The sequence below is a fragment of the Mirounga leonina genome, unplaced genomic scaffold (genome assembly GCF_011800145.1).
Source record: "Mirounga leonina isolate KUSES-001 unplaced genomic scaffold, KU_Mleo_1.0 Mir_376, whole genome shotgun sequence".
NCBI lineage: Eukaryota > Metazoa > Chordata > Mammalia > Carnivora > Phocidae > Mirounga > Mirounga leonina.
The window spans coordinates 1378541-1392232 of NW_023270718.1; the positions used below are offsets into that span (position 1 = coordinate 1378541).

At 39.4% G+C, this 13692-nt stretch overlaps 1 protein-coding gene across 2 annotated transcripts in view; it reads right to left on the reverse strand.

The window, feature by feature from the left end:
* Positions 1-1918: 1918 nt before the first annotated feature.
* The window catches only part of ZNF112 (zinc finger protein 112), a 43148-nt gene continuing 31374 nt past the window's right edge, over positions 1919-13692 (reverse strand). For both annotated transcript variants that reach the window (XM_034986706.1, XM_034986708.1), the window contains exon 5: positions 1919-5282. In XM_034986706.1, coding sequence (XP_034842597.1) covers positions 2782-5282 — 2501 coding nt within the window. In that variant the 3' untranslated portion in view covers positions 1919-2781. The remainder of the gene's footprint in view (positions 5283-13692) is intronic.

Sequence of the window (13692 nt, forward strand, 5' to 3'; positions counted from 1 at the left end):
GCCATCAATATTTCCTTTGCCTTGTTCATTTTCAGCTATTTGGCAATAACAGATCAAGTTTTTGTTTGTTTTTAAATCCTGTTTGGGTACTCTGAGGTTCTTGGATCTGGTAGAGGTCTTTTATTATTTTTGGAAAATTCTCAGCTATTATCTCTGCAAACATTTTCCTCTCATTCTTCCTTTCCTCTCTTCCTAGATTCCCAAGTACATATATTAGACCATAAAAAAAGTTTTCCCACAGTTCTCTGATACTGTATTCTGTGTTCTTCACACTTTTTGTTTTAGTTTGGATGATTTCAATTGACCTATATTCAAGTTCTGACGCTTTTCTCAGCTCTGTTGAGCCTACTCATGCGTCCTTCAAAAGCATCCTTTGTGATAAATTTTCTTTTCTAGCATTTCCTATTTGATTCTTTGTTAATTTCCACTGAAATTCCCCCATCTGTTCATGTATATTGTCTGCCATTCTCACAAAAACACTCAACACATCAATCAGTTATGTAAAATTCTGATATTTCCAAAATATGCTCATCTCAATGTGTGACTTATTAGTCTGCTGTTGTTTGGCAGAGGATTGTTCTTTTCATCTTGTAATTTTTTGATTGCATGCCAAATAACAATTATGAAACAGTGGAGACTGAAGTAAATACTATTTTTGTCTGCAACAGGGCACTGCTATTCTGCTAGGATGTTAGGGTGAACCAATCTGGTCAGGAATTATGTTGGAATTAAATTCTGTTGTTGCAAAAGTTATCTTCAGTACACTTCAAATTTTTCTAATGTTACCTTGTGCTTAGGGTAGGGGCTGGAGTGCTGGAGGATTTTTCTCCATGTTCCTCCTTCACCCTCTGCTTTTGGCCATCCCTGTGCACCTGAGTGCCACAGGATTCTCTGTCGATGTTCTTACCATTTTCCTAATGTAGCAGGCTATTACTTAACGCTAGGAGCAAGCTAGCCTATTTATGGGAAAGAGGGATATTCTTTATTGTCTTGGTTTAGTCTCAGTTTTGAGTGGAGATTGGAGGGGACAGAGATCATATGCATTTGGGGGAGCTAGGACTACATAACCCTAAAAATGAGACAGAAACTCTCTTCCCTCAGCTGTGAGCAAAAGAGGTGATACCACCATCTCGTGACCAATCTAAAGAGAAGAGTTCACACAAAACGACAGAAGTGAAAGAATTCAAGAAAAGCAATACAAAGTCTCCTTGGCTAACTCAGACCCAAGTCTTACCCTACCTGTATCTTTTCATTTATATGAACTGAGAAATATGTTTGGTTTAAGCAACTCTAAGTTACATTTCTTGTTACTTACAACTAAAAGCACCCTAAATGGGGGCGCCTGGGTGGCTCAGTCATTAAGGGTCTGCCTTCGGCTCAGGTCATGATCCCAGGGTCCTGGGATCGAGCCCCGCATAGATATAGATATAGATAGTATTTCCATACATGTGTATGTATGTAAAATGTGCATACTCACCTGGAAGTACTATACATACTATATATAGTATACATACACTATATATACATGTACATACATAGTAGGACTCTTCTCTAACAAACTTGTGTATTTTTCAATCCCACCAACAGGATGCATCGTTTTTGGAAGATAGAGACTAGCAAGTAAAAGACAAGCCTATCTTAATAACCAATACATTTGATAAGATGTTTAGAAAAATTTAAGATTTTTCCTTTATTTGTGTGAGTGGGAGAAGGATAGGATGGAGAACTTGATAAAATTAAAGCCCTCCAAAAGCATCACAGATTCTGCCTAATGAGGTTTGAATTGGACAAAGGCTATAACTTTTAGAAATTAGTCAGATCCAAAGACCTTTGACGTCAATATGGAGACTAAAGAACCAAAGTATTGTAATTTTGACATTTATTAAGAAAGTATTTTTTCATTAGTAACCATTTCTGACACTTGGCAAATATTACAGTAAAACTCTGCCTTAACACACAGGGTAGGAGTAAAAAGTCAATTATGTAAAATGCAGTGTAACCAAAAACATGGTTTATCAGTTTGTACTGTCATTTAAAGTGCACATATGTACACACACACACACACACACACAGCGCTAAACTTAAACTGATGGTATACTGTATAGAAAGAGATCAAATGGTAAGAATTCAGCTCATCCTCTTTAAGACAAGACAAATGGGAAGCAAATGGGAACCAATCCCCACAGGGTTACAGCCAAATTCATATAATTTCAGACTGCAATATTGCTTGACATCCTACATTTCAAGGAATATTTTCCCACTTGAAGTGCTTATATTAAGGTTACTTGCAGGATTCCTCCTCCAAATACATTTTTAAATGTTTTTTTTTGGGGGGGGGGAATGAGCTTAATAAATTTTTTAAATATGATACTTTTATACATTTTTAGCCATTAGGCAAAAAGTATTGAGCACCTACACTGAGTTATGCAATGTCATGGTTTGGTAAACTCAGCAATGAATGAAGCCCCTTCCCTCACTAAGCTTACATTAGACTGGTCATGGATTTAGGCACACTCATATTGTACTTTCGTTACTCTTATCTTTTATAAGCCCTAGTACAATGATAGTTAAAGTCATGTGCAATGCCTGTTAAAGTGGTGACAAAATCCCTTATGGAAACTCTCTTGTTAGATGTCTCTGCTGTGTGGTCTGACTATTGTGAATGTTGAGGTTGCGTAGAAACATTACATTTTCATTAAAGAAATTTTTTCTACTATAATAACTCTAGTGAATGGAAAATTTCAGTTCCTAATTGAGGACTTCAAAACAAATAGAACTGTTTTATAGAACTTCATTTCTGTATGGATTCTCTGATGAAGGATAATCCTTACCATACTCTTCACTTTGATAGAATTTATCACCACTATGGACTCTCTGATGAATAAGTAGACCTGAGCTCCAACGGAAACCCTTACCACATGCATCACATTTGTATGGTTTCTCTCCTGTGTGGACTCTCTGATGAGCCTGAAGGTTTGATCTCTGACTGAAACCCTTTCCACACACCTCACATTTGTATGGTTTTTCCCCAGTGTGGACTCTGTGATGAGCTTGAAGACTTGAAAATCCACTGAAACCCTTACCACACTGTTCACATTTATAGGGCCTCCCTTCCGTGTGGACCCTCTGATGTGCTTGAAGGCGTGAACTCTCACTGAAGCCCTTTGTGCATACCTCACATTTGTATGGTTTCCCTCCAGTGTGGACCCTCCGATGTGCTTCAAGGCGTGAACTCTGACTAAAGCCCTTCCCACACATCTCGCATTTGTATGGTTTCACTCTAGTGTGGACTCTCTGATGACCCTGAAGATATGCTCTCTGACTGAAGCCCTTCCCACATACCTCACATATATATGGTCTCTCTCCAGTGTGGACACTCTGATGGCTTTGAAGGTATGATCTCTGACTGAAGCTCTTACCACACTCATCACATTGGTATGGCTTTTCTCCTGTGTGGACTCTCTGATGGGCCAGAAGAGTTGAGGCCTTACTGAAGCCCTTACCACATTCTCCACATTTGTAGGGTTTCTCTCCTGTGTGAACTCTCTGATGAATTTGGAGATTAAAGCTCCAGCTGAAGCCCTTCCCACACTCCTCACATTTGAATGGTTTTTCGCCAGTGTGGACCCTTTGATGGCCTTGAAGGTGTGAACTCCGACTGAAGCCCTTCCCACACTCCTCACATTTGTATGGTTTCTCTCCAGTGTGAACTCTCTGATGTCCTTGAAGGTATGAATTGCGACTGAAGCCCTTCCCACACTCTTCACATTTGTATGGTTTTTCTCCAGTGTGGACTCTCTGGTGGGCTTGAAGGTATGAACTCCGACTGAATCCCTTGTCACACTCCTCACATTTATAAGGTTTCTCTCCTGTGTGGACTCTCTGATGAGCATTAAGTACTGACATATGACTGAAGCCTTTACCACATGCATTGCATTTGTATGGCTTCTCTCCAGGGTGGACTCTCTGACGATCTTTAAGTTTTGAACTCCAGTTGAAGCCATTCCCACAGTCCTTGTAAGCTTTCTCTCCAATATGAATTTTCTGATGACCTTGAAGATATGAATTTTGGCTGAAGCTGTTACCACATGCATAATGTTTATATGGTTGTTCCCTAGTGTGGACTATCTGAAGGTCCTGAAAATGTGAGGCCAGATTGAAGTCATTACCACATTCCTCAGAATTATAAGGAATCTCTTCCATGTGAACTCTACGCTGGATGTTAAGACTTGAGCTACAAATAAAACCCTTCTCATATTCCACATCTGTATATAGTTTCTCTTCAGTGTGGATTTTCTGGTGGACTTGAAGACAAGAACTCTGATTAAAGACATTCCCATTCTCCTCATATTCATAGGGTTTCTCCACAGTACAGACCCTAAAAATACTATTAAGGTCTAAGCTATGACTGAAGTCTTTCTCATAAATATTGCATCTATAGGACGTCTCCCCTGTGTGAGTAAGTTCACAAGTGTTAAGAGAGGAGCACTGACTGAAGTTCTCACCATATCCACATCTACATGGCTTCTCCTCTTTACATTCTCTCTGATGGGACTGCAGATGTGAACTCTCAAAAACACAACCATCTCCTCTATGAACACTTTGATGAATATGAAGAGCTGAACTATAACTACAGCCCTTTCTACATGGACTGTAGGAATGGGTCTTCCCTTCTAAGTGTAACTGCTGATAAACTTCTGATCTGGAGTCATCACTGAAGGCTCTTCTGTACTCATTACAGGGGTAGGGCTTTTGCCCTGTTTGAATTAAGTCTTGATTAAGCAATGAAACCTTCATGATGTTCCCTCCACAGTCATGGCAGCTGTAGTTTTTTTCTGTTCTGTGTATTCCCACATTATCATTATGATGTGATATCCAACTGGTGCTGTCACACTTACAGAAATTATTTTTCATCAAAATTTGCTGACATCTACACTGATAATTATGTGACTCCGTCAGATACATTTTCCTCCAAGAATGCTGGGCTCTCCAAGATGGAAATTCTTGACTTTTTAGGCAATTGGAAACATCCTCTATATGAGTCAATATACAGTTCTCATCTTCAGAAATATGAATTGGCACTCCTGCCCAAAGCTGGCAGGGGAAATCACCTTGTTTTTGAAATTGAGAAATATTCCCTTGAAAATTTTTCATGGAATCTTGACACCTGGTTAACCCGCCTGCACCTTGTTGCCAGGTCTGCCGGGAAGAAAGCTCTTTGGGAGAAATGTAGCCTAATCCCACTTCTTGATTACTCTCCATAATGTGTTGACTCTTGGTTCCTATAATGATAAAGAGAATTTAGACATGTGCACAAGTGAATGTTTTTGTTCAGAGATTTCAAGATTTTGCACTTAGGTCATGAAATGAAACTTCAATGAACTACAGGAAAATTCATGTTACTACTTCTAAGAATACTTAGAAAGTGGCTCTTCTTTGGTTATATCAGGAATATAAGGAGGATCCACATAATTCAGGCTATCTGTATGCCTCAAAATCAGGGCTTTGCAACACAACCTGGAAATATCAAACATGGTGGCCCTGTTCAAAAGGCCCAGTAAAACCATATAAGTATTATCATGGGTTTATCATGGGTTGCCTGGAGATCCCAAGGACAAAATAGAAGGGGGTATTCTTAAACTGGAAAGAATATGATTCAAGCGGACAAATACTTTTTGTCCTGATAATAACTTTTGCTTTTTTCCCTGGCATGTGGGTATGGCAATATTTTAATTTGTGTTAGGAGATAGTGTTAAATGCAGTTCAGAGAAGGGTCAACACAGAGGCATTATATGGTCTCTCTCTAATAAGCTATTTATCTTCATGAGAATAATAAACTCTTCTAAGTCACTGTATGCCATATCAGTTTCTTTAAAAAAAAAATGTCTGATAATAGTTTCTTTAAAAAAAAAGATATTTCACAATTAGCAAAGGCCATTGTATAGATCAGAATGTGAAACACTGTGACAGAATTCAACTCCAAAGACAGAAAAAAAAAAAAATGGAGGGAGGGAGGAGGTGGAGAGAGGAACAGCCAAGTTCCCTGGCACCTTTAGGTGTCTTTTAAGGCAAATCATCAAAAACCAAAACTCAATGAACACTGACTTTTGCTTGTGTCATTTTACTGGAAAAATAATGTTTAGGGAATTAGAAGCACCAGGAGAGTTGAAGACAGGCACATTTGGGTGGAAATGGTCTGTCACTTAGTTATTATCGCTCAGCTTATAAGCAGACAGCAAATCTTCATATCCTGGTAAGAAGTATCCTCCCTGCAGACACTGGATTCAGCAGGGTTGATGTAATAACATGTACTTTTCTTTTCTTTTTTTTCTTTAAAGATTTTACTTATTTGACAGAGAAATAAAGGGTGGGGGGAGCACACGCAGGGGGAGAAGCAGGCAGAGGGAGAAGGAGGCTCCCCACTGAGCAGGAAGCCTGATGCGGGACTCGATCCCGGGACCCAGGACTCATGACTGAGCCACCCAGATGCCCCAACACGTACTTTTCTTTTCTTTTCTTTTCTTTTTTAAGATTTTATTTATTTATTTGAGAGAGAGAGAATGAGAGACAGAGAGCACAAGAGGGAAGAGGATCAGAGGGAGAAGCAGACTCCCCGCCGAGCAGGGAGCCCGATGCGGGACTCGATCCCGGGACTCCGGGACCATGACCCGAGCCGAAGGCAGTCGCTCAACCAACTGAGCCACCCAGGCGCCCAACACGTACTTTTCTAACACTTGGTAGCACATTAATTCTCTACAGCATCCAGAAAAGAAAGCAGTAAAACAGGATTCTTTTCATACATGAATACTATCCTCAAACATAATCATTCTTCCTTTTCTATTTGTGTTTGTCTGTCTGTCCACACTGGAATGTATTGTCTACAAGGATGAGCACTTTGTTTCCAGCAAATAGGAGTTACTCAATAAGCACATAATGAATAGATCACAGGGTGAGTCATTCTCACTCTCAGAACTAAAAGGGCATGTATATGTGTTGTTCATGGGAAAGAAACTGGTGACGGCAATTTTGCCACAAAGTTGAAAAGCTGTATAAAAGGCAGGGCTACACTAAAGGGATCACCTGCTGATGAGAAAAGCAAAGGTCACAGGAATCTTAATTTTTAAAATAAAATAAAAATAAATTTAAAATAAAATTAAAATAAATTTTAAATAAATTTAAAATAAAATTAAAATAAAATAGTGTATTTTTTTCTTGCATAAAATCTTACAGGTAATCCCCCATTATCCCCAACTTAAAAAAAAAAAAAGAAAAAAGAAAATGCCACACTGATGACTGGGTGGCATTAGGTTCTGGGGCACTGCAATGACTGCAGGGTAACACTGTATGTCACATCCATTCGTACTCCTCTTGGTACTTTTAAAAAAAATGCTAATGGGGCGCCTGGGTGGCTCAGTTGGTTAAGCGACTGCCTTCGGCTCAGGTCATGATCCTGGAGTCCCGGGATCGAGTCCCGCATCGGGCTCCCTGCTCAGCAGGGAGTCTGCTTCTCCCTCTGACCCTCCCCCCTCTCATGTGCTCGCTCTCTCTCATTCTCTCTCTCAAATAAATAAAAAAAATCTTAAAAAAAATAAATAAATAAAAATAAAAAAAATGCTAGTGGGGTGCGTGGATGGCTCAGTCAGTTAAGTGTCCAACTCTTGATTTCAGCTCAGGTATTGATCTCAGGCTGTGAGATCAAGCCCCACATCAGACTCTGTGCTGGGCGTGGAGCCTGCTTAAGATTCTCTCTCTCTCTCCCCCAACCAAAAAAATAAAAAAACACACACACTTAGTGGTGGCTTTTAAAGCCAAGCTTCCAGTTATTACATTAATATTTTATCACCTAAAGATGAAGTGAAGGAACATACTACAGGAGGCAGATAAAATAAATAGCTTATGCATGAGAAGTGTGGCATCCAGCTAGAGTTCATCATAATGCTTACAGTTTTGTTTGGTATCATCAGAAACACTCAGTATACATCCATAAAGATACAGTTTAATATGTTCTATCTTTTGGGGCTGACATGGTGGCTTGAGGACATGACGGCGGCTTGCTAGTCAAAACCCAGTTTTTTACAAAGCTGTTTCACTAGAAATTTGTACATCATTTATGACATGACCCCTCTCAAATATTTAAGAGATTAAAGTTTCCTTTTGACCAGTAGCTTTACAATGTTAAAGCAATACAGGAAGGGGGAAAAAGGTCATTTCACTTAGTTTCAGGCTCTATGGAAAAAATCACATACTTAACAACAGTAACCTGAACTTCCTTTAGCCAGTGGTGCATATCAAAACACTTTGTCATTTCCCTTCCTTCTCTCAACATTTAAGTTCAATCTTAGTATCAAAGGCAGGGTGCTGATGAGAAACTGTGTTAAGTCAAATTCAAAAATGAACTTATTTGATGGAGAAAATATGCACTGCAAAAGAGCACTAAAAGACTTCAAGAGGGAAAGCTGAGAATTTATTTCATCTTAGTGATCCTGCTTTAGAGTTGGAGAAAGTCAATCATTCCAGCATCCTCTATGAATGAATTTAACAACAAAAACGTTATAGGTGTTGTAAGTACCAAAGAATTCCTTTAAATTTAATAGTTAGCTAGTTAGTAATAGCTAATAATGAATTAAGAGAAAAAAAACCCTCAATTTATATTTTCTTTTTCTCTCCTCTTTTAATAGAGACTAGTCAAGAATATCAATTCAGGGGGCACCTGGGTGGCTCAGTTGTTAAGTGTCTGCCTTCGGCTCAGGTCATGATCCCAGGGTTCTGGGATCGAGCCCCGCATCGGGCTCCCTGCTCAGCGGGAAGCCTGCTTCTCCCTCTCCCTCTGCTTGCTGCTCCCCCTGCTTGTGCTCTCTCACTGTCTGTGTCAAATAAATAAAATCTTTAAAATTAATTAATTAAAAGAATATCAATTCAGGTGACCCAGGCTGAGAAAGACCCTACATTCTTACTGACCCCCCCCTTTTTTTTAGTGTAGTGTTCAATGATTGATTAGTTGTGTATAACACCCAGAGCTCATCACATCACATGCCCTCCTTAATGCCCATCAGCCAGTTACCCCATCCCCCCACCCACCTCCCTTTCTACAACCCTTAGTTTGTTTCCTGGAGTGTTACTGACCTTTTATTTTTTTTATTTTTATTTTTATTTTTTTTAAATTTATTTATTTGAGAGAGAGAGTGAGAGAGAGAGAGAGCACAAGAGGGGGGAGCGGGAGAGGGAGAAGCAGACTCCCCGCCAAGCAGGGAGCCCGATGTGGGACTCGATCCAGGGACTCCAGGATCATGACCTGAGCCGAAGGCAGTCGCTTAACCAACTGAGCCACCCAGGCGCCCTGACCTTTTAGATAGTAAGAGAAAAGAAGGCACTTTGAGGGCAGTAGTGGATACAGATAAATACTTACACAGCTGGTTACTCTCCTCACCACTTCTGAGACTTAGCTCTGTGAGAGTATATTTAACCTTTGGAGGATTTCTTGTGTTTCCACTGCTTTTCCTCACAATTGAATGACTCTATCTTTCTGTTTTGGAAGGTTATTAGTTATTGATTCAATTTCCTTAACAGATTGTCAATTTCTTCTTGTGTAAATTTTGGCAAATTAGGCTTTTCATGGAATTGGTCCATTTCATCTAGGCTTAGAGTTTGTCCACAGTATTCCTTTACTATCCTTTTAATGACCATAGGACCTGGGTGATGTCCACTCTTCCATGTCTGATATTAGTAATTTGTATCCTCTCTGTTTTCTTCTTAGTTGGCCTGGCTAAACGCTTACCGATTTTAATTTTTCAAAGAACCAGCTTTTGTTTTCATTTTTTTTCTCTATTGGTTTCCTGTTTTCAATTTGATTTCTGCTCTAATTCTTATTATTTCTTTGCTTCTGCTGACTTTGGATTTAATTTGCTCTTCTTTTTCTAGTTTTCTAAGGTAGGAGCTTAGATGGTTGATTTTAGATCTTTCTTCTCTTCTAATATATCCCTTCAGTGCTTTAAATTTCCCTCCTAGATCCAATTTCTATTTAAAGGCTCCTTCCGGCTCTGATCGTCTGAATTGATGCTATTCTTATGGGGCTCCCTTAAATATGAGTACTTCATGCCTCTTCCCTGTCATGTAGGTCATTAGCCATCAGGGAAATTCAAATCAAAACCACACTGAGATACCACCTTACACCAGTCAGAATGGCAAAAATGGACAGGGAAAGAAGCAACAAATGTTGGAGAGGTTGTGGAGAAGGGGAACCCTCTTACACTGTTGGTGGAAATGCAAGTTGGTACAGCCACTTTGGAAAACAGTGTGGAGGTTCCTTAAAAAGTTAAAAATAGAGCTACCCTATGACCCAGCAGTTGCACTCCTGGGTATTTACCCCAAAGACACATACGTAGTGAAAAAAAGGGCCATTTGCACCCCAATGTTCATAGCAGCAATGTCCACAATAGCCAAACTGTGGCAAGAGCCGAGATGCCCTTCAACAGATGAATGGGTAAAGAAGATGTGGTCCATATATACAATGGAATATTACTCAGCCATCAGAAAGGATGAATACCCAACTTTTACATCAACATGGATGGGACTGGAGGAGATTATGCTAAGTGAAATAAGTCAAGCAGAGAAAGTCAGTTATCATATTGTTTCACTTATTTGTGGAACATAAGGAATAGCATGGAGGACATTAAGAGAAGGAAGGGAAAAATGAAGGCGGGGAAATCGGAGGGAGAGATGAACCATGAGAGACTATGGACTCTGAGAAACAAACAGGGTTTTAGAGGGGAGGGGAGAGGGGGGATTGGTTAGCCCAGTATTAAGGGGTACCATGATGGGTATTAAGGAGAGCACGTACTGCATGGAGCACTGGGTGTTATACGAAAACAATGGATCATGGATCACCACATCAAAAACTAATGATGTATTGTATGGTGACTAACATAACATAATAATATTAAAATAAAATAAATTTCCCTCCTAGCACTGCTTTCTCTGCATCCCTCAAATTTTGATAAGTTGTGCTTTAATTTTCATTTAGTTCAAAATATCTTTAAATTTCTCTCGAGGGGCGCCTGGGTGGCTCAGTTGGTTAAGCGACTGCTTTCAGCTCAGGTCATGATCCTGGAGTCCCTGGATCGAGTCCCGCATCGGGCTCCCTGCTCGGCAGGGTGTCTGCTTCTCCCTCTGACCCTCCCCCCTCTCATGTGCTTGCTCTCTCTCATTCTCTCTCTCTCAAATAAATAAAATCTTAAAAAAAAAAAATTTCTCTCGAGATTCTACTTTAATCCATGTGTTATTTAGATGTGTGTTGTTGAATCTCCATATATTTTAAGATTTTCCAGTTATTTAGTTTATTGATTTCTAGTAAAATTCAATTGTGGTCTGAGAGCAGACATTGTATGATTTCTATTCTTTAAAATTTTGTAAGGTATGTCTTACGGCCCAGAGTGTGGTCTAACTTGGTGAATATCCCAAGTGAGCTTGAGAAAAATTCTACCTAATTATTCATGTTAAAAATGGCTCCAACAACCCCACTCCATGACACAAGACTATAATTTTAGAATCACAGTTTTAATTCAGTCCGCAGGGGGAAACATATAATGTATGAAAACAAGAACAGGTTATATAGAATGGGAGCAGAGGGGCAAAATGCAGAAAACAAAGACGATCCTTTATATTAAATTGACTGGCCTATCACAGCCTGAGATCTGATATCAGAACCACTACTAACGATCAAAAAAGTTGTAAGAAAAAATAGACTAAACATATATGTAATTTAAAAAACAGATTTGTATATTTTATTAGCAACATGTCATTTTCTCCACATCTTCCTTATGTCTGAAGTTAGTTAAGGCAAACATGGTAAGTTTTCTACTAAAAAGTAAATTTTGGCAGGGAATTGTAATTCCAAATACACATCTGTTTGGCACCTGTAAGACATCACTAAATATTTATGAAAGATTGTGTTAAAACTTAGGGTTTAGGGGCATCTGGGTGGCTCAGTCAGTTAAGCATCTGACTTTGGCTCAGATCATGATCTCAGGGTGCTAGGATCGATCCCCACATTGGGCTTTGCGCTCAGGGGGGAGTCTGCTTCTCCCTCTCTTCTCTGCCCCTCACCCTGCTTGTGTGCTCTCTCTCTCAATAAATAAAATCTTTAAAAAAAAACTTGAGGTTTAGTTAAGGTTAACATATAAATTTAAATTACGGTTGCAGCAATTATTAACACAGTGATGTTTGATATCCTAGTAAGCCATAAGGGAATTAAAATTACTGAAGGAAAAAGCTGAGAACAGCTGAGACCCACTGATAGGAATGGGAAGTTTCTTTGTTCGGTGCCAGATAATAATAAACTAAAGAAAGCAGAATTAAAGATGAGGAATTCTTAGGGACTGTCTCTAAGAAAAACAACTTCTCAGCTGTTCTTTTTCACTGTGGGGAGTGACAATCAGGTTGGGACAGAGAAGGAGATCAGAGTGCAAGAAAATATCTATGAGAGATTATTTAAAGATAATGCTAAAGAAATCTGGCCCACAGTAATCTCATGATATTTTATTTTTATGTTTAAATTTTATTTATTTATTTATTTATTTATTTATTTATTTATTTATTTATTTATTTGACAGAGAGAGAGACAGTGAGAGAGGGAACACAAGCAGGGGGAGTGGGAGAGGGAGAAGCAGGCTTCCCGCCGAGGAGGGAGCCCTATTCAGGGCTCAATCCCAGGACCCTGGGATCATGACCTGAGCCAAAGGCAGACGCTTAACCAACTGAGCCACCCAGGCGCCCCTTTTTTTTAAGTTTTTTTATTTTTATTTTTGATTATGTTATGTTAGTCACCATACAGTACTTCATTAGTTTTTATGTAGCGTTCCATGATTAGTTGTTTGCATATAACACCCAGTGCTCCATCCAATATGTGCCCTCTTTAATACCCATCACCAGGCTAACCCATCCCCCCACTCCCCTCCCCTCTGAAACCCTCAGTTTGTTTCCCGGAGTCCATAGTCTCTCATGGTTCGTCACCCCCTCTGATTCTACTTTAACAATTGTTTATTTAATGGTTAATGGAGGGAGTAAAGATGAGGAAATACATACTCATCTTTGAATACATTTTGAATACATACTCATTTTATAAGTCTTGTTTTTCTCACGCTGAATCCTCCTTGCCTGACAAGAAAAAGGGAATCTAGGGAATCTGTGTGTATGCCAACTTGGATAAGATGGATGGTCTGTAACTTAGAAAATCTTGCAAGAAAATGAATAGTTTAGAAACTGTTATTTATTGACATCTTTCTCTTTCCTATTGTAAATGGAGAGATTTCTTCTATGAGGGACCTGCCAAGAGAGTGGTTTTAAGAATACTAATTTTAGGGCGCCTGGATGGCTCAGATGGTTAAGCGTCTGCCTTCGACTCAGGTCATGATCCCAGGGTCCTGGGATCGAGTCCCACATCAGGCTCCCAGCTCAGTGGGGAGCCTGCTTCTCCCTCTGACCCTCCCCCCTCTCATGCTGTTTCTCTCTCGCTCGCTCTCTAAAAAATAAATAAAATCTTAAAAAAAAAAAAGAATACTAATTTTAAAAATGTTTCTTTACCCAAGTCAATTAAATCAGTTGCTATAGGCTGCAAGAAAGCCAATAGGGGATAATTATGTCTCTTTGGGTTATTATTCCAAAGTTAAACTTTGTATGGGACGGGTTTTCTCTTTG